General features: G+C 45.2%; 1 protein-coding gene across 1 annotated transcript; it reads left to right on the top strand.

Moving 5' to 3' along the window:
• Positions 1–3,409: 3,409 nt before the first annotated feature.
• On the top strand, positions 3,410–27,459 carry LOC136632013 (phospholipase A2 inhibitor and Ly6/PLAUR domain-containing protein-like). The gene is made up of 5 exons (XM_066606548.1): positions 3,410–3,640; positions 5,804–5,917; positions 23,128–23,274; positions 25,050–25,190; positions 25,638–27,459. The coding sequence occupies exons 1-5, from the start codon at positions 3,589–3,591 to the stop codon at positions 25,838–25,840; spliced, it is 657 nt and encodes a 218-aa protein (XP_066462645.1). The 5' UTR covers positions 3,410–3,588; the 3' UTR covers positions 25,841–27,459.

Consider the following 27,459-nt stretch of genomic DNA (forward strand, 5'->3'; position numbering starts at 1 on the left):
CCCTGCTGCGATTCACCTGGACCAGGAACTCGGCCTGTGCCCACACCCTAACTTGGACCTCCGCATCCTCACCCGCGTCCATGTCCACGTCCTCTAGCCCTACCCCTACCCCTCAGCATGGTGGATTACGAATAGAGCAGACACAGAGCGGTGTAAATATTTATGGAATTATTTGCATACAGTTGGAGGCTGACAGTGGTATTGTAACGCTAACTCCAGGCAGAAGCACAGAGTACAAAAGGCTGCAAAGAGACCTAGCTGTGCAATACTGATGCACTGCAACTCCCACCAGACACCCAGTAAATTTCAGACGGTCAGGGGTAGCCCAACAAAGGAGCTTTTATTTAAATTTTTTTGAAAAAGAATACAGGCTATATAGCGTGTATATGACTTTCCCTCTATCAGGGGCTGTCGCCGTACACTGTGCGTGAAGTTGACGGCAGGCACAGAGCGGTGTAAATAATTCTGGAATTATTGGCGTACAGTTGGAGGCTGACAGCAATATTGTAACGCTAACTACAGGCAGAAACAAAGAATACGTAAGGCTGCAAACAGGCCTAGCCGTGCAATAGTGATGCAGTTCAACTCCCAGCAGCCACCCAGTAATTTTCAGACGGTCAGAGGTAGCCGTAAGAAGGAGCTTTTATTTAAATTCTTTTTGAAAAAGAATACAGGCTTTATAACGTGTATATGACTTTCCCTCTATCAGTGGCTGTCGCCGTATGCTGTGCGTGAAGTTGGCGGCAGACACAGAGCAGTGTAAATAATTATGGAATTATTGGTGTACAGTTGGAGGCTGACGGCGGTTATGTAACACTAACTCCAGGCAGAAACAAAGAATACAGAAGGCTGCAAACAGGCCTAGCCGTGCAATAGTGATTTACTACAAGTCCCAGCAGCCAGGCAGTAAAATGCACATGGTCACAGGTAGCCCAACGAAGGAGCTTTTTTTAAAAATGTTTTTGGAAAAAGAATACAGGCTATATAGCGTGTATATAACTTTCCCTCTATCAGTGGCTTTCGCCGCACGCTGTGCGTGAAGTTGAGGGCAGACACAGAGCGGTGTAAAAAATTATGGAATTATTGGCGTACAGTTGGAGGCTGACAGCGGTATTGTAACGCAAACTGCAGCCAGAAAAAAATTATACGCAAGGCTGCAAAAAGGTCTGGCTCTGCAATTGTGATGCACTACAACTCCCAGTACCAGGCAGTAAAATGCACACGGTCACAGGTAGCCCTAAGAAGGAGCTTTTTAAAAAAAATTTTGGAAAAACAATACAGGCTATATAGCGTGTATATGACTTTCCCTCTATCAGGCACTGTCGCCGTACGCTGTGCGAGAAGTCAACGGCAGGCACAGAGCGGTGTAAAAAATTATGGAATTATCGGCGTACAGTTGGAAGCTGACAGCGGTTATGTAACGCAAACTGCAGCCAGAAAAAAATTATACGCAAGGCTGGAAAAAGGTCTGCTCTGCAATAGTCATGCACTACAACTCCCAGCAGCCAGGCAGTAAAATGCACACGGTCACAGGTAGCCCTAAGAAGGACCGTTGGGGTTCTTGTAGACTGGATTCTACACTACCACTGTCCCTGTCTCACCAGCACTGTCCCTATACTCTGTATAATTGACTGCAGACTGAGAACACTATAGCTGTAATAGCCTGCACAGCCCGAGATGAAAAAAAAAATTTTTGGTGCAAAACTGCTCCCAGCAACCACAACAGTAATGCACATGGTCAGATGTGGTCCTAAGAAGGACTGTTGGGGTTCTTGAAGACGCTAACACTATCCCTGAATGAGCAACAGCACCTTCCCTAATCTTTGAGCCACACAGCTTGCAATTAGGGAGGTATAACAGACAGCAGAAAGCAGCGTTAAGCTGACAGATGCACGCTCACCATGAGATCCGGACTCTGAGATCCCGTACAAACGCTAGAAAGATATTCAGGAAAGCAGCATCAACTGGAGCTTTTTCAAAGAATAATCCTGGAGTCTTTAGGGAGTAAAATTCCCATTTTCGTCTTTATTAATAAAAGAACTGCATTGCCAGAACAGGAGCCTGCAACCTTTCGTCCTGCATAGAGGACTTTTTCCCGCATGTCTATTGGCTAGAAAATGGCGCTAAACATGCAGGGAAGGAAATGGAGTTGACTCGAGTACCGCGTGGTGCTCGTCTCGAGTAACAAGCATCTCGAACACCCTAATGCTCGAACGAGCATCAAGCTCGGACGAGTGTGCTCGCTCATCTCTAGTTCCTATCGAAGACAGAATGAAAAAAAAAATTCCTGTATCTCTTGCAACCACCCTACCAGTATGCAGCATAGAAATGGATGCAGAGACTACAAGGATAAACTTGTCATATAAGTATAAAGCCAGTTCTCTGTGTGATGACTATGGAGTGATTTGGCTGTTCTGTATCGAAACAGCTAGAATGGAGTGGTTGGTCGGAGATCCTCCTCTGCAGACTTGTCATGATTACATCATCTGGATCGTCAGCGTTCTGCACTCCAGCAGGTCACATGATTCCCTCTATGATGTCACCGGAGGAATCGAACAATGTGAAAGTATTAACTGCTGCTGGGAACAGCTCGGTTCTCTGTGGTCACAGTTATAGTCTAAATGCTGGTGTCGAGTCTGCCGGGCTACGGAAGACACAAGACGCGCACTGAAATAGACCCCCTTGTTCTCCATGGGATCTATTTGCATGAGTGTGTTTTCTCTTGCAGCGATGCTGTTAGATAGAAAAAATCAAAGCGTGTTTCATTCTTCACCAATTCCGCAGACATCTCACACAGTGTGTCCAGTTGGTGAGAAAAAAACATTGCATCGCAATCAAAGTGAACATCCCAGTTTTACAGGTACAATATTGGTCCGAGTCTCGCACATGGTGTTATTCTGTGCATGGTACTTGCACAGCATTACTAGACTCTGTTCCCCTGGACTGCTGTGTTTTCCTCTGGACTCCTGTGTCCTTCCAGCTGAGGATCCACTCTTAGGGCCCTTTTATAAGGGCCAATAAATATTCCAATATTCAGCAGACATCTTAACGATTATTATTCAGTGTAAATGCTGCCCCGACTGAATGATGAACGGAAATTCATTTGCTTCTCGTTCATCGTTTAGTTTGTGCATGAAGAAAACTGAACGACGGATTGGCCGGTGTAAACAGGCAGTCATTCATTTATGAATGACTGCCTGTTTACTGTGAATGGAATGATTCCCCAACCGCTCCACCTCCATTCACTGAGTGATGATCGCAACTCTATAAATGCACAGGAACAATTATCGTTGGTAAAACCTGTTGGGCATCTGCGACGGACAGGTTGTTCCGTGTAAATGGACCCTTAGATGACTCAAAGATTTTATTTCTATAATAGAAGCTCGGTATACGAATTTTCTGAAGATACATTCTTTGTTGTCAAGAAAAAGGGGGGATGGGAGGAAACTTATAATTTTCATTTCTTATTGAGGCAGTTGTCATTTCTTGGAAACTGATAAGCTCCTCCCGTGTCCTACCCTGCCAGAAACAGATAAGTCAAGAACCTCACCCAAAGTTTTAATTTCTTGAGAGAATTTGAGCTGAACGATGACTTCTGTAATTGGGATTCTGAGCCTCATCTTGGCTCTTACAGCAACAAGTAGGTTATTTGTTTTATTTGCTTCTTGTCTATGGATTTCTCATTCACACTTCTGTCAGGACTGTTAGTTATAACCCCATATCTGATCCTTTTTTGGAGCAATGTAATTAAATTGGAAACAAACATTTCGGTTTTTTTTCTCAGTGTTTTCCATGGGTTTAAAGGAAAAAAACAAAAAGTAAACAAAGCTTTCCGTCCGCTTCTACTTTATTAGGTTTATGTGTTTCAATTGAATAAATGGCGCAATCTGCAGAACTAATGGAAAGGAGGAAAACTAAAAAGCCTTACGTATTTTTGAAAAACCCATTGAAATTAATAGAGAAAAAAACAAAGGTTTATTTCCATTTTAATATTGTATCTTTGCTCCAAAAAAATGGAACAAAGAGATGGAATTACAACTAATGAAAGTGTAAATACAACTATAGGGCACAGTCAGACAGGCGCTTCTTTTGCACATTTTTTTGCGCAAAGCGCACAAAAGTTCATGTGACCAACGTGGGCATCCCACTGAAAAAACCCCACTTGACTGCGTTCAAAATTCACACATAGTGTGGTGCCCGCTCTCCCCTGCTGCAGCTGTCACATTCAATGAATGGCTGAGCTCAGGGACCATTTACAGGCAGCGCTCAGCTGTCATTCAATGGCTGATCGCTGCCTTTGATTGGTAAAAAGAACTTTAGTGCAGTTCAGGAGGACAAGCAGCTAGACATGCCTGAGCCCCGGCAGAGAGGTGAGTATATATATTTTTTTATTTTTTACACATTCTAGGGATGATTTTCAAAAAAGGGCTTATATTTAAAGCCTTTCCCCGAAAAATCACTGCAGGGGTTGCCGGCAGACCATCACTTTCAATGGGTTTGCAGGAGTGCTGGACCCATTGAAAGCAATGGGAGAATATGGCGCTCCTGTGCCACATCTGTGACAGCTGTGGCAGGGAAATTCTTCATTCCCGCGGAGAGTTCCCTTGTCACTGGACACTGTGACAATGCTGTCACAGTGTTCAGTGATGAGGGGACTCTCCACGGAAATGAAGAAATCCTCGGCCACAGCTGTGCCAGAGGATCACGATCTTTTCTATATGTTGTCAATGGGGTTGGTGCTGCTGCCGCCAGCCCCATTGGCCACAAGGTGAAACCCCTGGAAGTGACAGCATCTAGGGGTTTCACATCCAAAAAATCCTGAATGCCGCGTTTACTTGCGTTTTGAAATCCACTGCCCTATTTTTACCAGTACAAATTTTTGTGCTCAGGTAAAAAAACGGACTCATGCCCGCTGCCATTCAAAAGCATTGGTTCTAATAGATGCGAATCGCAAATGCAAAAAACATGCGCAGCAAAAAATGCCCATCTGACTGAGCCCTATGACCCTGTTCATACGACCATATATATGCAGCTATTTAGCTATGTCCAAAAACAAGGAAAAAATCGCGACCATCTCAAGCACTGGATTCCAATGCATTTATTCTGATGAACAATTTTTGAGTGCCGGAAAAAAAAAAATTACGCCGGGAAAAAAAGCACATCAGCGACCATTTTCGGTCGCCTATTTTATATGCAGCGTCTTGCCCTATCTTTTGCCGAGATATGCTGGAAGTTCCCATGGACTTCTATGGAAGCTGAAAAAGAAAGGGAGGAGAAGGGAGTTTAGCTGCGTCCAACGCTGGGAAAAGAAGACAGCTGCCTCTATTTAGGCATCAGCCATCATTCCAAGGATTTCTTCCAATACGCTGCAGCCACCTATGTGGACGGCCGATAATACACTGATTAGGAGCCTATGGAAAGCACACTGCACAGTGCGCACCATGGAGCTGACCTGCGAGACGACACTCGATGACCTAACTTTGTTAGAAGTGCAGATTCTGTGCTTCTACAAAGTATCCATGTGAGCGCTTCCATAGCAACCTATAACAACAATATCGTCCAGAAATATCATCGGTGTGCATGTACCCTTAATAATGATAGAAAATAATAAATAGCAGGAAAAGTGGTGGTAATAAGACATATTATTACTTCCACTATAGCAGTAGAAGTCTCTGTACGACCGCTCTTACCTCTCATCCTGTTCATACTGGGAGATGAGCTTTTAGACATCTGTCTCCGATGCCGCTGATCTCGGTAATAAGTGATAAATGTGCTGATTGTGTGCTGTGTGACATCTCTCTAGGTTCCGCTCTCTCGTGTACGAAGTGTTCATCTACATCCTCGAGATGCTCAGGCAACAGCATTACTTGTCCTTCAGGATCTGTGTGTGGATCAGCATACACACAAAGCTTTGTTGGTGAGTTCTATGACTAACTCCTTTCTGACCAGGGCTATTTTGGGTCTTGATGCCCAGAGCAAAACCCACTGAAATATATAATTTTGGATAGAACTTCAATAGTGTTTCATAGTCTACTCAAATAAATATAATCTTTCATTTTATAAATGTGTATATATATATATATATATATATATATATATATATATATATATATATATATATATATATATTCCTTTTTTGGCGGGATACCTTTTTGATACGTTTTCATTCTGTAGGGTCTTCATAGTGATAAACGGGCATAAACAGAGAATAACTCACTTTTTCTCACTATGTGTCTTTTTTCTAAAGTATTTGGTTAAATCTATTATATTTACCCCCAAGAGGAATTCTCCTAATGCCAAATATGTGTACATTACCTAACGTATGGCACCAATATAGCGCAGCCAGAACACAGCCTTTACTTAAGTTCCTTATGAGTTCTCTCTCCAGGAGTTGGGAGGACACGACAGCTGAAGAAAGGGGAGTATGTTTTTTTTTATTTTTAACACTACTTTGCCTTGTTTTTCAGGGAAGGGCTTATATCATAGAATCATAGAATATTGGAAGGGACCTCCAGGGTCATCGGGTCCAACCCCCTGCTCACTGCAGGATTTACTAAATCATCCTAGGCAGCTATTTGTCCAGCCTTTGTTTGAAGACTTCCATTGAAAGAGAACTCACCCCCTCCTGTGGTAACCTGTTTCACTCATTGATCACCCTCGGGCCTTAGTCACACGGGCGTTTTTTCCCGCGATTTGCGGATCGCATGACGGATGCGCATCCGCAAATCGCGTGACCGGGGCCGAAAAATTGCCCGAAAATACTGCTCCTAGCCGCGTTTCAGTAGAAACAGGCCGGAGCTGTCCAGCGCATTGAATTCAATGGAGCCGGCAATACAGCCGGCTTCATTGAAAGCAATGCGCTGCGGGCGATCGCGGGATGAATTTTCGGGAAGGACTTAAATATATAAGCCCTTCCCTGCAATTCATCCAGAAATGTTTAAAAATAAAAAAATATATATATATATACTGAGTGTGAGTGAGAGCTGCCTCTGATTGGCTCAGCGCAGAGACCAATCAGGGGCAGCTCTCGCTCACACCCATTCATGAATTCATGAATGGGTGTGAGTGAGAGCTGCCTCTGATTGGTCAGGCTGTGACCAATCAGAGGCAACTCATTCAGCAGGCGGGGATTTTAAATCCCCGGCTGCTGAATACTAGAGAGAGCAGTTCAGGAGAACTGCCGTCTGCGGGACAAGGTGAGTATATATATATATTTTTATTTTTACACATTTCTGGATGAATTGCAGGGAAGGGCTTATATATTTAAGCCCTTCCCAAAAATTCATTCCGCGCTCGCCGGCAGCCCATTGCTTTCAATGGAGCCGGCTGTATTGCAGTCTCCATTGAATTCAATGGGCAAACATCGTTCTTCTCTGCCACAGCTGTTACAGCTGTGGCAGAGAAGAATGATTTGTCTAGTATATGTTCTCAATGGGGTCGGCGCTGCTGCCGCCGGCCCCATTGAGCACATATAGAGAAGAGAACAGGAATCGCAGATCGCAGATAGGTGCGATCTGCGATTTCTGTTCTATAATTTATCGGACGAGCGCATAAAAAGCGCTCATGTGTCCGATACCATTGCAAAGCAATGGTTTTATAAATTCGCCGGACACATGCGCATGTGCAAATTGCGCGAAAAAACGCCCGTCTGACTGAGCCCTCACTGTCAGAAAGGTTTTTCTAATATCTAATTTCTGTCTCCTCCCTTTCAGTTTCATCCCATTGCTTCTAGTCTTTCCTTGCGCAAATGAGATAGGGCTGATCCCTCTGCAGTGTGACAACCCTTTAGAAATTTGTAGACAGCTATTAAGTCTCCTCTCAGCCTTCTTATTTGCAAGCTAAACATTCCCAGATGCTTTAACCGTTCCTCATAGGACATGATTTGCAGACCGCTCACCATCTTGGTAACTCTTCTCTGAATTAGCTCCAGTTTGTCTATGTCTTTTTTAAAGCGGAGTGTCCAGGACTGGACACAGTATTCCAGATGAGGTCTGACTAAGGAAGAGTAGAGGAGGATAATTACCTCACATGATCTAGACTCTATGCTTCTCTTAATACATCCCAGGATTATGTTTGCCTTTTTGGCTGCTGCATCACATTGTTGACTCATGTTCAGTCTATGATCTATTAGTATACCCAAGTCTTTTTCACATGTGCTGCTGCTTAGCCCAATTCCTCCCATTCTGTCTGTGCTTTTCTAGATCTTTTTGAATACTCTCTCCCTCTTCCCTAGTGTTAGCTATCCCTCCTAGCTTTTTTGCCATCAGCAAATTTGATCAGTTTCCCACCAATTCCCTTCTCCAGATCATTTATATTTAAAACTATTCCCTGAAAAACAATTACAGGATGTCGGCAGCTGGATTCCCTATCGCAGCTGTCATCTGTGACAGCTGTGGTAGGAAATTCTTTATTCCCCGCAGGGATGAAGAATTCCTTTGCTGCATCTGTCACATCTGTGGCAGGTGCAGCAGGGAATTGTTTTTCCCCACGGGGATGAAGAAAACATCTGCTGCATGTGGCAGATGTGTTCTTCATCCCTGCGGGGAACACAGCAGCGGCGGACAGGTAAGTATATTTTCTTTCTTTTTTTTTTCACACTAAAATTGTTGTTTTTCAGGGAAGAGCTTATATTTAAAGCTCTTCTCTGAAAAACAATTACAGGGTGCTGGCAGACCATTGCCTTCAATGGAGCCGCAAGCAGCAGCCGCGGCTTCATTGAAGACAATGCGTGCATTCCCTATGGTGAATGCATGTCCCATCTTTGCAGGTGGATGCCTGTAAAACATGGACATATGTACAAACCATAGGGAAAGCATTGGTTCTAATAGATGCGTGTTTTTGTGCATGTGTATGCACACCCAAAAACACGCTCGTGTGAAGCCACCCTAAGTAGGTTCTATGTCTGTTATGTGTTTGAAAAAGGCCAGATGGTGGCCAAAACTTTGCTTTTTAATGGCATAATAAAGATGCATCCACGGATGCAATTATTTTTAATTCAAAGATTCCTGTGTGCTGCGTATTAAGTACCTTATGTTATTGCTTTCAATTGGGCTGGCACTGCTGCTGCCCTATTGACAGCAACGGGATACAGGCAACCCCGCAGGAATATTCGGAAGGGAGGGCTTTAAATATAAGTCCTACCCCGAAAATAAGCCTTAGCTGCAGGAGAAAAGGAAAACAAAATCACCTAGAAGCACTGCCTGGGCTCCGCTGCATCTCCTCCTTTGGGTTCCCAGCACTATTCTTCATCATTTTTTTCTGGCAGGGGATTGAACCCTCCCCGCCCCCCCCCCCCCCTGAAAGTACTGCCTCTGATTCTCTGAGCAATTTGACCAATCACAGCCATTCAATGATGAATGGACCTTAGAAGAACATGCGCCAGAGCCGGACAGCGCTCCTATGTATTATTATTTTCTTACAGCTTTGACAATAGGATTTCCTACTATCAAAGTTGCATGGCACTGCACGAAAACCGCATTTCATGCAAATTGAAAAACACTGTCCTATCTTTTGCAGGTACTAATTTTTTGTGCTTGTAAAAAACGACAGGTAGCCACTTTCATTGGAAAGCATTGATTCTAATAGAGCCGTTTTTTAAATGCACCTATTCATGCCAAAGTGGAGGAGAGAGGCAGAGAGCCGTCGAGGGGGAGGGAAGGCGGGAACTGCTTAGATGGAAGCGTATATCGGTCGTGAAAACGCCGGTCGATATACGCTCGTGTAAATAGGCCCTTATGTAAGATTTAATTGTGTAAATTTAATCCCTTTAGGACTCAGCCCTTTTTTTACCTTGTGTTTTATGGGACAAGTTATATTGTTCAATGGTACTATTTAATATACTGAATTAATTTTAATTCTAAGTGGAGTCAAATGGAAAAAAAAAAACTAAATTCCGCTATCTTCAGGGGGAGCTTTTTTTTCTACGGTGTACACACTTCAATAAAAAATGACATGACAACTTTATTCTATGGGTCAGTACGATTACTACGATACCAAATGTATATAATTTGCTGTACATTTATTTTTGTTCCAAAGATGTCTAATTGATTTTAATTTTTTTCTGCCGCCATCCTCTGACAGCCATAACGTTTTTTCCTGCCAACATTGGCATGGGCTCATTTTTTTGCACAAAATCCTGTAGTTTCTATTGGTACCATTTTGTAGCACATACAACTTTTTAAATGACTTTTCATTACATTTTTTTCTTGGAGATGCTATCCCTAAAAAAACCCAATTATGGATATTTTTCTCTGACGACGCTCACTGTGCGGGGTAAATAATGCATTATTTTGCTAGATCGGACTTTTATGCATATAGTAATACCACATCTTTTTGTTTTATTATTTAGATTTGCTTATTATGAATATGGCAAAAGGTGGGGGTTTATAAACTTTTTACCTTTTATTTTTTTAATCATTAATAAAACTTTTTAAAACTAACTTTTATAATTTTTTCTAGTCTTCAAAGGAGACAAACATTTGTAATCACTTCTGCAGTATGAAGTAATACAGGCATGGCTTAGTAGGCAATTTGCAATGGCAGCCTTGGGGCCTTTTTGAAGGCCCTCGGCTGCCATGGCAACCGCACGGCACACCATGACCTCATCGTGGGCAGCAGAGTGCAACACCCGAACATCAATTGGGGCATTTAAATGCTGCTGTCAGGATTGGAGTGGAATTGACCTCCGATCCTCCTCCATACAATCCTCGATCCTGCAGGATGTAAATGTTTGCCCTATAGTGTTAAGGGGTTAAAGACCCCTAACATTTTCCTTTTGTCAATGGTGCTGTATAAGGCGATTTTCTAATACATGACTATTCTGCAGTATAGCAGTGCATTAGAAAGCCCATGAAGCCTCATAGGCCACCATAACTGGCAGATCCAAAGGCAGTATTCAGGCTTCCGGGGGTCATAGCAACCCATTGGGTCCGCGCAATGATATCACAAAGGTGCGATGTGTGAAAGAAGAAGCCCCTTCACTCTGTCAGCGTTTTACATGCCGGAGTCAAACTGAATAGGGTTCTCATTCAAAGAAATAGAATAACCAGATTGTCTTCTGATTCCCCCATGTCCCTGGAACGATCAGAGATGCCACACTCAGTGCAACACATAGGTGGAAATGATATCCCACCCACTGCTGGCAGAAGACAATACTGTACTGGTATATTCCCCATATCTTTTCACAAAAGCCTTCCCAGCATGATTAACGTGAATGCATAATGTTTCCTTAGCTCAATATATCTTATTTTGAGACATATAACGATATAAGAGAGCGCCCTTGTGATGGATGGTTAATAGAGATGAGCGAACACCAAAATGTTCGGGTGCTCGTTATTCGGAACGAACTTCCCGCGATGCTCGAGGGTTCGTTTCGAACAACGAACCCCATTGAAGTCAATGGGCGACCAGAGCATTTTTGTATTTCGCCGATGCTCGCTAAGGTTTTCATGTGTGAAAATCTGGGCAATTCAACAAAGTGATGGGAATGACACAGAAACGGATAGGGTAGGCGAGGGGCTACATGGTGGGCTGCATCTCAAGTTCACAGGTCCCACTATTAAGCCACAATACCGGCAAGAGTGGCCACCCCCCCCTCCCAACAACTTTTACTTCTGAAAAGCCCTCATTAGCATGGCATACCTTTGCTAAGCACCACACTAGCTACAACAAAGCACAATCACTGCCTGGATGACACTCCGCTGCCACTTCTCCTGGGTTACATGCTGACCAACCGCCCCCCCTCCCCCCCCACAGCACACACCAAACTGTCCCTGCGCAGCCTTCAGCTGCCCTCATGCCACACCAGCCTCATGTCTATTTAGAAGTGCGTCTGCCATGAGGAGGAACCGCAGGCACACACTGCAGAGGGTTGGCACGGCTAGGCAGCGACCCTCTTTAAAAGGGGCGGGTCGATAGCCCACAATGCTGTACAGAAGCAATGAGAAATAGAATCCTGTGCCACCGCCATCAGGAGCTGCACACGTAGGCATAGCAATGGGGAACCTATGTGCTACACACTATTCATTCTGTCAAGGTGTCTGCATGCCCCAGTTAGACCGGGCTTTTTAATTCATAGACACAGGCAGGTACAACTCCCTATTGTGAAGTCCCTGTGGACCGACAGCATGGGTGGGTGCCAGGAAGCCACCGGCGGTACATAGAAATATCCCATTGCATTGCCCAACACAGCTGAGGTAGTAATGTCGTGCATAATGCAGGTGGGCTTCGGCCCACACTGCATGCCCCAGTCAGACTGGGGTTCTTTACAAGTGTACAGATGTATTAAAAACTCTGTGTGCACCTACAGCATGGGTGGCTCCCTGGAACCCACCAGCGGTACACAAAAATATCCCATTGCATTGCCCAACACAGCTGAGGTAGTAATGTCGTGTGTAATACAGGTGGGCTTCGGCCCACACTGCATGCCCCAGTCAGACTGGGGTTCTTTAGAAGTGGACACATGTAGGTTAAACTCCCTGTGGACCCACTGCCTGGGTGGGTGCCAGGAAGCCACAGGCGGTACATAGAAATATCCCATTGCATTGCCCAACACAGCTGAGGTAGTAATGTTGTGTGTAATACAGGTGGGCTTCGGCCCACACTGCATGCCCCAGTCAGACTGGGGTTCTTTACAAGTGTACAGATGTGTTAAAAACTCCGTGTGCACCTACAGCATGGGTGGCTCCCTGGAACCCACCGGCGGTACACAAAAATATCCCATTGCATTGCCCAACACAGCTGAGGTAGTAATGTCGTGCATAATGCAGGTGGGCTTCGGCCCACACTGCATGCCCCAGTCAGACTGGGGTTCTTTACAAGTGTACAGATGTATTAAAAACTCAGTGTGCACCTACAGCATGGGTGGCTCCCTGGAACCCACCAGCGGTACACAAAAATATCCCATTGCATTGCCCAACACAGCTGAGGTAGTAATGTCGTGTGTAATACAGGTGGGCTTCGGCCCACACTGCATGCCCCAGTCAGACTGGGGTTCTTTAGAAGTGGACACATGTAGGTTAAACTCCCTGTGGACCCACTGCCTGGGTGGGTGCCAGGAAGCCACCGGCGGTACATAGAAATATCCCATTGCATTGCCCAACACAGCTGAGGTAGTAATGTTGTGTGTAATACAGGTGGGCTTCGGCCCACACTGCATGCCCCAGTCAGACTGGGGTTCTTTACAAGTGTACAGATGTGTTAAAAACTCCGTGTGCACCTACAGCATGGGTGGCTCCCTGGAACCCACCAGCGGTACACAAAAATATCCCATTGCATTGCCCAACACAGCTGAGGTAACGTCAGCTGTAATGCAGGTGGGCTAAAAATTAATTTGATTACACTGTAGGCGAGGGCCCACAAAAATTGCTGTATCAACAGTACTAATGTACATCCCAAAAATTGGCCATGGCCAGCCAAGAGGGCAGGTGAAACCCATTAATCGCTTTGGTTAATGTGGCTTAAGTGGTAACTAGGCCTGGAGGCAGCCCAGTGTAACGAAAAATTGGTTCAAGTTAAAGTTCCAATGCTTTTAAGCGCATTGAAACTTATAAAAATTGTTCAGAAAAATTATTTGAGTGAGCCTTGTGGCCCTAAGAAAAATTGCCCGTTCAGCGTGATTACGTGAGGTTTCAGGAGGAGGAGCAGGAGGAGGAGGAGGAGGAATATTAGACACAGATTGATGAAGCAGAAATGTCCCCGTTTTGGATGGTGAGAGAGAACGTAGCTTCCATCCGCGGGTGCAGCCTACGTATTGCTTACGTATCGCTGCTGTCCGCTGGTGGAGAACAGAAGTCTGGGGAAATCCAGCCTTTGTTCATCTTGATGAGTGTTAGCCTGTCGGCACTGTCGGTTGACAAGCGGCTACGCTTATCTGTGATGATTCCCCCAGCCGCACTAAACACCCTCTCCGACAAGACGCTAGCCGCAGGACAAGCAAGCACCTCCAGGGCATACAGCGCTTGTTCAGGCCACGTGTCCAGCTTCGACACCCAGTAGTTGTAGGGGGCAGAGGCGTCACCAAGGATGGTCGTGCGATCCGCTACGTACTCCCTCACCATCCTTTTACAGTGCTCCCGCCGACTCAACCGTGACTGGGGAGCGGTGACACAGTCTTGGTGGGGAGCCATAAAGCTGGCCAGGCCCTTAAAGACTGTTGCACTGCCTGGGATGTACATGCTGCTCGATCTACGCACATCCCCTGCTACCTTGCCCTCGGTACTGCGCCTTCTGCCACTAGCGCTGTCGGCTGGGAATTTTACCATCAGCTTGTCCGCAAGGGTCCTGTGGTATAGCAACACTCTCGAACCCCTTTCCTCTTCGGGAATCAGAGTGGGCAGGTTCTCCTTATACCGTGGATCGAGCAGTGTGTACACCCAGTAATCCGTCGTGGCCAGAATGCGTGCAACGCGAGGGTCACGAGAAAGGCATCCTAACATGAAGTCAGCCATGTGTGCCAGGGTAACTGTACGCAACACATGGCTGTCTTCACTAGGAAGATCACTTTCAGGATCCTCCTCCTCCTCCTCCTCAGGCCATACACGCTGAAAGGATGACAGGCAATCAGCCGGTGTACCGTCAGCAGCGGGCCAAGCTGTCTCTTCCCCCTCCTCCTCATCCTCCTCATGCTCCTCCTCCTCCTCCTGTACGCGCTGAGAAATAGACAGGAGGGTGCCCTGACTATCCAGCGGCATACTGTCTTCCCCCGCCCCCGTTTCCGAGCGCAAAGCAGCTGCCTTTATGGTTTGCAGGGAATTTCTCAAGATGCATAGCAGAGGAATGGTGACGCTAATGATTGTAGCATCGCCGCTCACCACCTGGGTAGACTCCTCAAAATTACCAAGGACATGGCAGATGTCTGCCAACCAGGCCCACTCTTCTGAAAGGAATTGAGGAGGCTGACTCCCACTGCGCCGCCCATGTTGGAGTTGGTATTCGACTATAGCTCTACGTTGTTCATAGAGCCTGGCCAACATGTGGAGCGTAGAGTTCCACCGTGTGGGCACGTCGCACAGCAGTCGGTGCACTGGCAGCTTAAAGTGATGTTGCAGGGTGCGCAGGGTGGCAGCGTCCGTGTGGGACTTGCGGAAATGTGCGCAGAGCCGGCGCGCCTTTACGAGCAGGTCTGACAAGCGTGGGTAGCTTTTCAGAAAGCGCTGAACCACCAAATTAAAGACGTGGGCCAGGCATGGCACGTGCGTGAGGCTGCCGAGCTGCAGAGCCGCCACCAGGTTACGGCCGTTGTCACACACGACCATGCCCGGTTGGAGGCTCAGCGGCGCAAGCCAGCGGTCGGTCTGCTGTGTCAGACCCTGCAGCAGTTCGTGGGCCGTGTGCCTCTTATCGCCTAAGCTGAGTAGTTTCAGCACGGCCTGCTGACGCTTGCCCACCGCTGTGCTGCCACACCGCGCGACACCGACTGCTGGCGACATGCTGCTGCTAACACATCTTGATTGTGAGACAGAGGAGGAGGAGGAGGGTGCTTTAGTGGAGGAAGCATACACCTCCGCAGATACCACCACCGAGCTGGGGCCCGCAATTCTGGGGGTGGGTAGGACGTGAGCGTTCCCAGGCTCTGACTCTGTCCCAGCCTCCACTAAATTCACCCAATGTGCCGTCAGGGAGATTTATTGGCCCTGCCCGCCTGTGCTTGTCCACGTGTCCGTAGTTAAGTGGACCGTGGCAGTAACCGCGTTGGTGAGGGCGCGTACAATGTTGCGGGAGACGTGGTCGTGCAGGGCTGGGACGGCACATCGGGAAAAGTAGTGGCGACTGGGAACTGAGTAGCGCGGGGCCGCCGCCTCCATGATACTTTTGAAGGACTCCGTTTCCACAACCCTATACGGCAGCATCTCAAGGCTGATGAATTTTGCTATGCGGACGGTTAACGTTTGAGCGTGCGGGTGCGTGGCGGCGTACTTGCGCTTGCGCTCCAACAGTTGCGCAAGCGACGGCTGGACGGTGCGCTGAACTACACTGCTGGATGGGGCCGAGGACAGCGGAGGTGAGGGTGTGGGTGCAGGCCAGGAGACGGTAGTGCCTGTGTCCTGAGAGGGGGGTTGCATCTTAGTGGCAGGTTGGGGCACAGGGGGAGAGGCAGGGGTGCAAACCGGAGGCGCTGAACGGCCTTCGTCCCACCTTGCGGGGTGCTTGGCCATCATATGTCTGCGCATGGTGGTGGTGGTGAGGCTGTTGGTGTTGGCTCCCCGGCTGAGCTTTGCGCGACAAAGGTTGCACACCACTGTTCGTCGGTCGTCAGGCGTCTCTGTGAAAAACTGCCAGACCTTAGAGCACCTCGGCCTCTGCAGGGTGGCATGGCGCGAGGGGGCGCTTTGGGAAACACTTGGTGGATTATTCGGTCTGGCCCTGCCTCTACCCCTGGCCACCGCACTGCCTCTTGCAACCTGCCCTGCTGATGCCCTTGACTCCCCCTCTGAAGACCTGTCCTCCTGAGTAAGCGTTGCACACCAGGTGGGGTCAGTCACCTCATCGTCCTGCTGCTCTTCCTCCGAATCCTCTGTGCGCTGCTCCCTCGGACTTACTGCCCTTACTACTACCTCACTGCAAGACAACTGTGTCTGATCGTCATCGTCCTCCTCACCCACAGAAAGTTGTTGAGACAGTTGGCGGAAGTCCCCAGCCTCTTCCCCCGGACCCCGGGAACTTTCGAATGGTTGGGCATCAGTGACGATAAACTCCTCTGGTGGGAGAGGAACCGCTGCTGCCCAATCTAAGCAGGGGCCCGAGAACAGTTCCTGGGAGTGTTCCCGCTCCTGAGCAGGTGTTATTGTAGTGGAGTGAGGAGGCTGGGAGGAAGGAGGAGCAGCAGACAGAGGATTCGGATTGGCAGCAGTGGACGGCGCAGAACTGCGGGTAGACGATAGGTTGCTCGAAGCACTTTCTGCCATCCAGGACAGGACCTGCTCACACTGCTCATTTTCTAATAACCGTCTCCCGCGTGGACCCATTAATTGGGCAATGAATGTGGGGACACCAGAAACGTGCCTCTCTCCTAATCGCGCAGCAGTCGGCTGCGACACACCTGGATCAGGAGCTTGGCCTGTGCCCACACCCTGACTTGGCCCTCCGCGTCCTCGGCCGCGTCCACGTCCTCTAGGCCTACCCCTACCTCTCAGCATGCTGTATTACCAGTGATTTGATTTCACAGGCAGCTAATAAATTGGCGCAAGACTGCAGGCCAAATATAATTTTTTCCCTTTTTGAAAACAAAAGGCCCCACTGCCTCTAGTGAATGAATAATCTAAGTTTAATAACTGTGCTGTTTTCCTGCTAATGTGTCACAGAACGTGAGGGTAGCAGAGTTATTAACTGTGGCAGAGCAGGTATTTTTTTTCCCAATTAAGGAAAGCAAATGGCGAAGCCAGGAGTAAAACGTAGCTGGGTGCGTATGATTTTTACAGGTTGCAGACGCAGCCGACACGTGTCCACCGGCGTTAGGACGGACAGAGGCAGGACAAATAGAATTATTTTCCGTTTTTTTGCACCAAAAGGCAGCACTGCATATATTCTATGAACATGAGAAGTTTAATAACTGTGCTGTTTTCCTGCTAATGTGTCACAGAACGTGAGGGTAGCAGAGTTATTAACTGTGGCAGAGCAGGTATTTTTTTTCCCAATTAAGGAAAGCAAATGGCGAAGCCAGGAGTAAAACGTAGCTGGGTGCGTATGATTTTTACAGGTTGCAGACGCAGCCGACACGTGTCCACCGGCGTTAGGACGGACAGAGGCAGGACAAATAGAATTATTTTCCGTTTTTTTGCACCAAAAGGCAGCACTGCGTATATTCTATGAACATGAGAAGTTTAATAACTGTGCTGTTATCCTGCTAATGTGTCACAGAACGTGAGGGTAGCAGAGTTATTAACTGTGGCAGAGCAGGTATTTTTTTCCCAATTAAGGAAAGCAAATGGCGAAGCCAGGAGTAAAACGTAGCTGGGTGCGTATGATTTTTACAGGTTGCACACGCAGCCGACACGTGTCCACCGGCGTTAGGACGGACAGAGGCAGGACAAATAGAATTATTTTCACTTGTTTTACAAGCAAAAGGCAGCACTGCGTATATTCTATGAATAATAACTGTGTTGTGGCCCTGCCTATACAATTCTTTCCCTGCAGTATCAATGGAGGGTGGAATGCTCTGCAGAGGCGATTTTGAGAAGCAAAAAAAAATGCAGCACAGCTAACAGCAGCCTGGACAGTACTGCACACGGATAAATATGGCCCTAGAAAGGACTGTTGAGGTTCTTGAAGGCTACACTCACTCCTAACACTCTCCCTGCCTATGCAGCACTTCTGTCCCTAATGCCGGATGCAACGCTCTGCAGAGCCGATTTTGAGAAAAAAAAAATGGCACTGCTAACAGCAGCCAACACACAGCTATCAGTGGCCCTAATAAGGACCTTCGGGGGGTCTTGAAGCCTACACTAACTACCAATTCTTTCCCTACAGCAGCTCCGGTACAAACAGCACTGTCCCTCAGCTAACTCACCAGGCATCTGAGCCGAACCGCGGGAGGGGCCGACTTTTATGTTCGGGTGACACCTGATCTTCCCAGCCACTCACAGCAGGGGGGTGGTATAGGGCTTGAACGTCACAGGGGGAAGTTGTAATGCCTTCCCTGTCTTTCAATTGGCCAAAAAAAAGCGCGCTAACGTCTCAGGGAAGGAAGTGAAAGTAACCAGAACACCGCATGGTGTTCGTTACGAATAACGAACATCCCGAACACCCTAATATTCGCACGAATATCAAGCTCGGAAGAACACGTTCGCTCATCTCTAATGGTTAAATAGGTGCATCCGAGCTGCATGTATAAAATATCACCCAGCGTGTGGGTGAGAGCGCAAAGGCGAGGTTGACAAGGTGACGCCCCTAACCTCAACACCCAGGAGGGTGTGGTGAGACCTCCACAGGTCTGAGGACCGGACTGGCTGTGTACAGCAAGCAAGAAGTATTCTGACGTTTTGAAGTGAGTAGTCAGGAACAAGCTTATGTATAGTGAGAGCTCAGATGAGCAGGTGTTTATTTACGGGTTTATTTGTGTTTCTGCTGCAATAAACCCAGGCCAAGCCTGGACTAAAGAACGTTGTTGCCCGGTGTCACTGTCTCTGGCCGCGGATGCCCACGCTGCTACTGCCCCTAAACGCTAATCCCTCACACCATATAGAAGAAACTGATGGTGGTCATAATCATATAGCAAATACGCCATGGCGAAAAAGTTCTTATAGTCATGCTATGTGTTGGGAATCCGTATCATGTCTATTGTCAGTACATGTGATCAGGTCTTGCAGCTCCTTACATTGCAGGGATAATTTCCTTTTTGTGTGTCAGAGAGCAAAGCAATGCAATGATTATACAGTTCCTCAAATTTGGTGGTTTCTTTGTGTTTTTCCTTAGAACCTCTAGTTGCGGATTGTAGGTCACTACTAGAGATACACAATCATTTTCTTCCTTCTTTTTGTACTGGAGTAGTTGATTCCTGGGTGTCCTGGTGGTTCGTGTGATTTGGTCCTCAATCGAGGTGGGATGGTAGCCCTGATTTAAAATGTCTTTTTAAGATGTCTTTTTATAAATGTCTGTTGGGTTGGAGCAGATACTGTTGTATCTGATGGCCTGGCTGTAGACAATGGACTTTTTGATGTGTTTAAGGTGGAAGCTGTCCCATCTGAGGTATGTGGGCCGATCAATTGGTTTTCGGTATAGGGATGTCTGTATTGAGTTGTTTGAAATCTTTTGTAGTGGTGTCCAAAAAGTTGATTTCGGTATATGAGTAACTTAATGCCAGGTTTAGGGTGCTATGGAATGCATTGAATCTCTCATGAAATTTTATTAATTCCTGTTCGGTGTTGGTCCAGATGATTATGATGTCATCAATGTAGCGGAAGTAGGCCAATGGTTTGTTGGGACAGAAGGCCAGAAAGCCACTCTCTAGCTTTGCCATAAAGAGGTTGGCAAACACAGCTCTGCTACATGCACATGTCACAGACACATACTACCTGTGTAACAGGTGGAGGTCAGAGCCCAGGTGACTGAACACATGATGTTGACAACATCACAGGTCCTGTGATCGCACGGCTGCTGTCAGGCTCTGATTGTTTTATGCTTTAGGGCATGCAATGTCATCACTGTCATGTGATCAAGGACAGAGCATGCAACATAAATACTTACTTTGAATGGGTCCGGTCAGTAAAAGATCAGGAAGTGTAAATAGCAGCACGGTGCTTCCATTGATTTCAATGGGAGTGAAGACGGTGCTCCCACTTCTTCCCTTATCCACTGATGATGACATCTGGCTCACTGTCAGTGCAGCAGGCCGGAGGATCAGTTGGTGGACAGGGATCCCAAGTGATGGACCGCTGTCCATCAACTAGACGGGAGAAAACCCATTTAAGGGCACTCGTTTGAAGTGTTTTGAAAGGGTTTCAGTTGTCTGTCAAAGTTTTTAATCTTTACATAAAGTTTTGCAACTTTCTAATAGACTTTGGCACAGATATACTAAGACCGGAGCTCCATGTTGACAGTCTTAATTGGCAGATCAGAACAGGAAGATGCACAAGAGATATTAAGAGGCACAAGCCATCTTGACACAAAAGGATAAACTGGCATCTATACTAGGTCATAGGCAGAGCGCATTTCTGCTATAATTGACACCAATTTTTAATCATTATAAAACATATGAAGTTAAAAAATCCCTTCTGACAGTCGTTGTATAACAAAAAAAAATCCAAAAATTGGCATCGCTACATCTATAAAGGTCCAGTTTATTAAAATATCATATCCTGCATGGTTAGTGCTGTCAAAAGTATGCCTTTTTTGGCCACTCCGTTTCCAAGAAAAAAGTATAATAAAAAACTATTTTAAAAATGTTATGTACTCTAAATTGATACCAATGCAAACTACACTGTAATTATTTAAATTATGTTTTACTATACAAAAAAAACTATATGAATTTACTATCGCTGTAATAAGTGATCCACAGAATAAAGTTGACATGTCACTTTTACTTCACTGTGAACACAATGAAAGTCAGGATGTGGATTTTGCTGTGGGATCTTCAGGCAGTTTCTCTGGAAGTGGTTTCAGTACTGTGGCAGCTGACACTACTAAAGGCTAGGCGTGGTACCTAAGGGGGGGGGGGGGTGAATACTCCAGTCGGGCAGGCGGCACACTTCATAATGAGGGCACACCAGAGATTAGATCAGAGATCAAAGCTGGAAGTAGGCAGTAATGTGGTTAGTATAACAAGCCATGGTCAGGAGTAAAGACAGGAATATAGTCTGGTATAGCCAAATATTGAGAACAAGAGAATCAGAATGAACCTTTGATAAGACCAAAATGACCACAATACTCAAGTATCCTCCAAACCTTTCACTCTGGTGTTATGATCAGCAGGATCATCATGTTGTGTTTTCTAGCCTCACTGCTTGATCAGTTAGGGGACTCCAGTAGTTCCTCATTGGCTAGAATCCCGTTATATATCCTTGGCTTCTGCAGTGTGCATGCTGGTAATAGCAGTAACTACGTGCATTTATAGCAGTATTTTTTTGCTTAGTTCTAGTGCATTGTTTGTCTAGTTTGTTCTAGTCAGTTTATTTATTCCTAAACCTCGTGTGTAAACTCTCACTCACAACCTGAAGGTCGCAAGTTCAAACCCCAAATGGTTCAGGTAGCCGGCTCAAGGTTGACTCAGCCTTCCATCCTTCCGAGGTCGGTAAAATGAGTTCCCAGCTTTGTGGGGGCTAATAAATAAAAAATTACCTGAAAGTGCTGCGGAATAAGTTAGTGCTATACAAATAACAAGATTTATTTATTTCCTATGGTTCTCTAGGTCCAGCTTGTTTCCTAGATTTGTGGTGTTTACCTGCTTCTTTTGTTGATCCAGATCTTGGTGTCAGGTGGGAATTTTTAAATGTTGATCCAGGGATTATTCTGACTGCCATTATAAGTCGGGAAGGATTTTTTATTCCCCCCCCCCCCCTCCCCCAAGAGGGCTGATTGGCTTCTGCCTCATTGTTTTTTTTTTTGCGTTCATCTGGATCAACAAGATGGAGGCGGGGAAATGGGGGGTGGATTTGGAAACAGGCTGAACTTGATGAACATTGTCTGCCTTCAGTCTAACCTACTGTTACTATATGTTCTGTAATGTAACAGTGAGTTCTCAGTTTTTGTATTAGTGTTTGCTGTGTCTATACTTGCTTCTCATCTATTATTCTCACTGACTGACCAGTTGTCACAATGTTGAGCTCTACAGGAAGTCCTGGCATATCTGGGAACTGCGAGAAACTGTTAGTACCAAGGAACGGCAACTGCTAAAAGTAGTTCAATTCTGTTGTTTTACATCCAGCTGATGTTGCTGCATATATATGAACTCTGCAAATATTGACCTTCTATTGGACTTATTGTGCATGTAACTTTTTTTTTTTTCTTGAGTGAGGTTTTAGCTGCTAATTAGAGTTGAGCGAACATATTCTGTCGAGCTTGATGCTCATTCGAGTATTAGCGTACTCGATGGTGCTCGTTACTCGAACGAGCATCACGCAGTGTTCGACCCCGCCCCAGTTTTGGCTCCTCCCTGCTGTGACGTGCCCGTTTTGGCCCCGCCGCGACGCAGTGCGCACATCAATGGCAAATTTTTTTGGGGGGAGAGAGAGAGAACCACACGAACCAAGAAAAAAAAAAAGCTCGGGACCTAGCGTCCCACATGCAAAAATGCTCGATTCTCCCATTGTAGCCAATGGGGTTCTTTACTCGAGTAGAGCTCTCGAATAACACGGACCCGAGCATTTGGGTGCTCGCTTATCTCTACTGCTAATACAAGTTTTTAATGCATCTTTTATGACAAATTACAATTTGACACAAAATTGCATGAAGGCGCCTGTGTACTATATACAAGAGTAGCATTTTGACAGTGCTTCAGGTGTCTACTCTCAGAAAGTATATGGGTACAGGGGGCAGTATAATTTTTTTTTTTATTTAACAATCTAGGTTTTATCTGTTCATGTCAGAAATGTGAAAGTTGTCCTGAATACTGGAGGTGCAAAATGCACAGATGCCCCTGGCAATAGAAGGGTGAAATTTCAGAAAGAAAGAAATGTTTGATCTTTCTATTTGTAGAGGGAGTGAGGACTAAAAATCTGATCAGGGGATGCACACCTTCATCTGATTGCAACTTCAGTGGCACCATGAGCATAACGAAAGGACGAATTGAGGTTGGCATTTCATGCTGCAGGACTGACGACTGTACTCCCAGTCTTCCCACATGTAAGTCATCCATTCCTGCTTTCTTCTACATACAAAGGTGGCTTGGTTAATTCCTCATGGACTTTACAGCTCTTGGTTTACCAGCACAGCAGAATTTTCATTCCGTATGATTACAGATGCCTTCAGTAACGTGGCACACTATCACTCAGGTCTGCACAATATTGAGCAATTTACAGTAGCCAAATATTTGGAACTCTCCTTTTAAACCCTCCCATGGCTCCCATGCCAATGGTTTGTTCATTCCTCGCCCATCTGTTTACTCCACTCCAACAGTTATGCTTCATTTTGACACATCACCCTCACAGCCAATCACTGGCCACAGCGGTGACATGTCATTCTGTGATTAGCATTGTGTCTGGTTCCAACAAAATGTGCAAGAAGGCAAAATTAAACCATATAAGAGAAAAATACTAAAATGAGTAACATATTTTATTATCAGGACATATAAACCAGAGACCAATTAAAAACATGTAAAATCATAAGATAGTATTATAGGGGAAAAGAACACTCCAGGTATAAACAGTGACCCCCTATAAACTGTATCACCTTAAACATCACTTACAAAAGTTCTGGAGACACGTTAGATATCTGGAGCCATGCACATTAGTAATATTTTGCATTTTGGTGTATAATAACATGAAAACACAAATCACACATATCTTACGGTAGATATGTATCACTTACAAAGGCTCTAAGAAGGTGGTAAAGGGATTCCGTCACCAGCATTATAAATATTAAACTGGCCCTATAGAGCTCCCTGGCATATTACACATAAACTGCACATATGTCTATTACAGCAAGCAGTTACCTTACTTTTGTAGAAACTCGTTTTTAATGTGTCTCGAGCTATATGCACATTGGCCCACCTCGAGTCACGGAGGACGACCGCTCAAGCCCCGAGCCACACTGTCCAGCCATCCTGCAAAGCATAGTCAGCCAAACTGAATAAAGAATTAACCAGAGCAAAGGAGGGGATCGGGCTGATACCCCCCACATATCAGCACAATACAGGGGCTTCCTCAAGGGTGACCAGAGGTGGTTCATGTGCGCAAATATAAAGGAGGCTCAGGAGGGTTACCTGGAGAAAGAAGCTCCAAAAATGGCACGGACAGATTGGTGTAAGGGCCAGCTCATACGAGCATATGCATAAAACACTGTGTGTATAACGCTGCATCTTGCTGCTGTGTGAGCCAGCGGTGAGCAGGTATATTGCTGCATTGGACAGCGATTTAGGACTGCGCATAACAACATATCTCACACACGCTGTTGTGCGCAGTCTGACTTGATTTGATTTTTAAAGTTGCTGATCACTTAAGATGTTGTGCATAAACACTGCACACATGCATTGTCATTGCGTATGTATAGTGTTTATTATGCGACCATGGAGAACAATATGGCTTTGTCACATGTAATATGTGGTAATCTACAACATGCGGCATTCTTTGTTACGCACGTATTATAGGCAATGAAAATGCTAGTGTGAGTGGATCAATGAAAAATGTGCAAGTCCAACCTCTACTTGGCTACTAAGAGCTAATAGGAATAAGCCTTTCCAGGTAATATAGTATGACCAGCCCAAGGATGGCAAGAAAATAGAGAGTGACAAAATATAAGGTGACCAAGAAGGGTCCTGATTGGGATGTTAATAGGCTCAGAGGGACAACCGCTTTTTCAAAGAGAAGGGATGATGAAGGTTCTTCATAGGTTCATACATTATGGTTTATGTGCAATGAATAGAAGTCCTCTTTTTATTTGCTTCTCCTTTTCTCTTCTAGTGCCAACAAAAAGCTCTAAACCCAATGGAGTGATGTGCCCATCGTGCATTTCTGACCAATCTACCTGGTGTTACACTTCAGATACTATCCAATGCACAGGGGATGAGAATAGGTGTTTTCTCCAGGCAACAGAAATAACAGGTTTCAATATTTTTTTTATTTTTGTACTTTACTTTATAGGGAATCATTGACTAAGATTGGAAGGATCTCTATATAGGATTTCTTACCAACACTGAGCTAGTGAACTAAATAGTCCTTGACTGCCCCTTTGGGGGCCAGCAAAAGTATTTGCTGTTACTAGTATGGCCAATAAGAAAAAAGGTTTTCCATTTTCACATGCAAACATCTAATAGCTTATTTGGTTTTTAAGTGGGATAAAAAAAACGTATACCAAATAAACCTCATTTATGAAAGCTAGCTATCAGAAAAAAAATTTGACCAATCACAGAAAAGGTCTTATTTCCAGGATAAATTTTGAAAAATATGTGCTTTGATTGGTTGTTAGGGTCTGTAAGGCCAGTGTTTGTCGGACAATCTTCATTTGTGAGGTCTCATATTGTGGTACATGAAATCTTTGTTTTTTTGCAGGATTACTATCAACAGCCATGCGAGGCTGCGCAACAAAGTCCATCTGTGATCTTCCCAGCAAGTCCTATAACAATGGAGGATCAACAATCAAATTTACATATAACTGCACCAGTGGCGGCATAAGTGCCCATAAAGTCGTCCTGACCCCAGCCATTCTGTGTCTTCTGCTGCTGAAATTGTTCCTCTGTAATGTAGTATGTTAGGCTGAATGAAGACAATGTCCATCTAGTTCTATCTGTTTCAACTCCCCCCCCCCCCCCCCCCGCTGTTGTTGGTCCAGAGGAAGGCAAGAAAAAAAACAAACAAGCCAATTTAGCTCATTTGGAGGGAATAATTCCTTCTGGACTCCATAATGTTAGCTAAAGTAATCCCTGGATCAACATTTTAAATCAACAACCCGCTTATCTAATGTCTGTATCCTGTAATATCAAAGCATTCTAGAAAGACATCTAGTCTCCTCTTAAACTACTCTATGGATTTTGACACCACGTCCTCGGGCAGAGTGTTCCACAGTCTCACTGCTCTTACAGTAAAGAACCCCCTTCTATGTTGGTGATGAAACCTGCTTTCTTCTAGATGTAGAGGATGCCCTCTTGTTACCGTCGTAGTCCTTGGTATAAACAGATCATAAGAGAGATTCCTTATATTGTGCCCCCATGTATTTATACATAGTTATTTGATCGACCCTTAGCCGTCTTTTTTCCAGGGTGAATTATCACAATTTTGACAGTCTCTCTGGGTATTCCAGTCCCTTCATTCCGTTTATTAAATTTGTTGTCCTACATTGTACCCACTCGAGCACTATAACATCTTTCCTGAGCACCGGTGTCCAGAACTGTACACAGTATTCCATGTGAGGCCTGACAAGTGCCTTATATAGCTGATCAAATTTCATTAGTAATATTAAAATAATATTACTGAAGTTTAGTTTGTTTGTCGCTCCCTGGTAAGGTTTCTTATTGAATGACAGCTGGAAATTAATTATATTGTGGTCACTATTTCGCAAGTGTCCCTGCACCTGCACCCCCATGATTCTGTCCAGTTTGTTAGTTAATAATGAGTTCAGAGTGGCCCTCCCTTTAGTTGGCTCCCGCACAAGTTGGATAAGGTAGTTAACTTTAATTGTTCTCATGAACCTATCAGCCTTGTAAGATTTGAAGGATTCATCTTTCCATATTATATCCGGATAATTGAGGTTCCCCATAATAATTACAGTTTGATACCTCTTCCAATTGTCTTAATAATAAGATTTCAGTTTCTTATGTTGCTTTTGGTAGCCTATAGAAAACCTCTAAAGTTCCAAATCATCCTGAAATAAAAATAGTTTATAGGATGGAATATCCTTTTTATGATTCCTTTATGTTGTCAGGTTTTGTTTCTAATAATCCTTGGCTGGAAAAAATCTTGACTAATACAGTAATAGACACTCGTTTGCTGTATTTATTGCTTTTTATCCTCTGATATTACTCTTCTTTCTGAGAGGGCCTCTATTGATAATGCAATAATAACTCGTGAAATGATCCCTCCCACTCGTCAACAAAAAAAATACATTTTCTACTTAATCTCCCTGATTTCATTTTAGTCTTAAATGGAAGACAATTGCAAATACTGTAAAAAGAACGTGTCCTAAGCCCTTAATGACCACCCATTCATCTGTTAATGGCGTTTTAACTACACTTGTTTTTTTCACCGCGTGTTCCTCGTCTGTCCGGTTTTCTGAATGCTTATTGACCTATGTTTTCCTATAAGTGCAATAAATTTCAAGAAGAACAAATAGTTTTGATATATGCTACCTAATAAAGAGCACTTGTATTTGCATCGA

Source organism: Eleutherodactylus coqui, chromosome 6 (assembly GCF_035609145.1).
Source record: "Eleutherodactylus coqui strain aEleCoq1 chromosome 6, aEleCoq1.hap1, whole genome shotgun sequence".
Taxonomy (NCBI): Eukaryota; Metazoa; Chordata; class Amphibia; order Anura; family Eleutherodactylidae; genus Eleutherodactylus; species Eleutherodactylus coqui.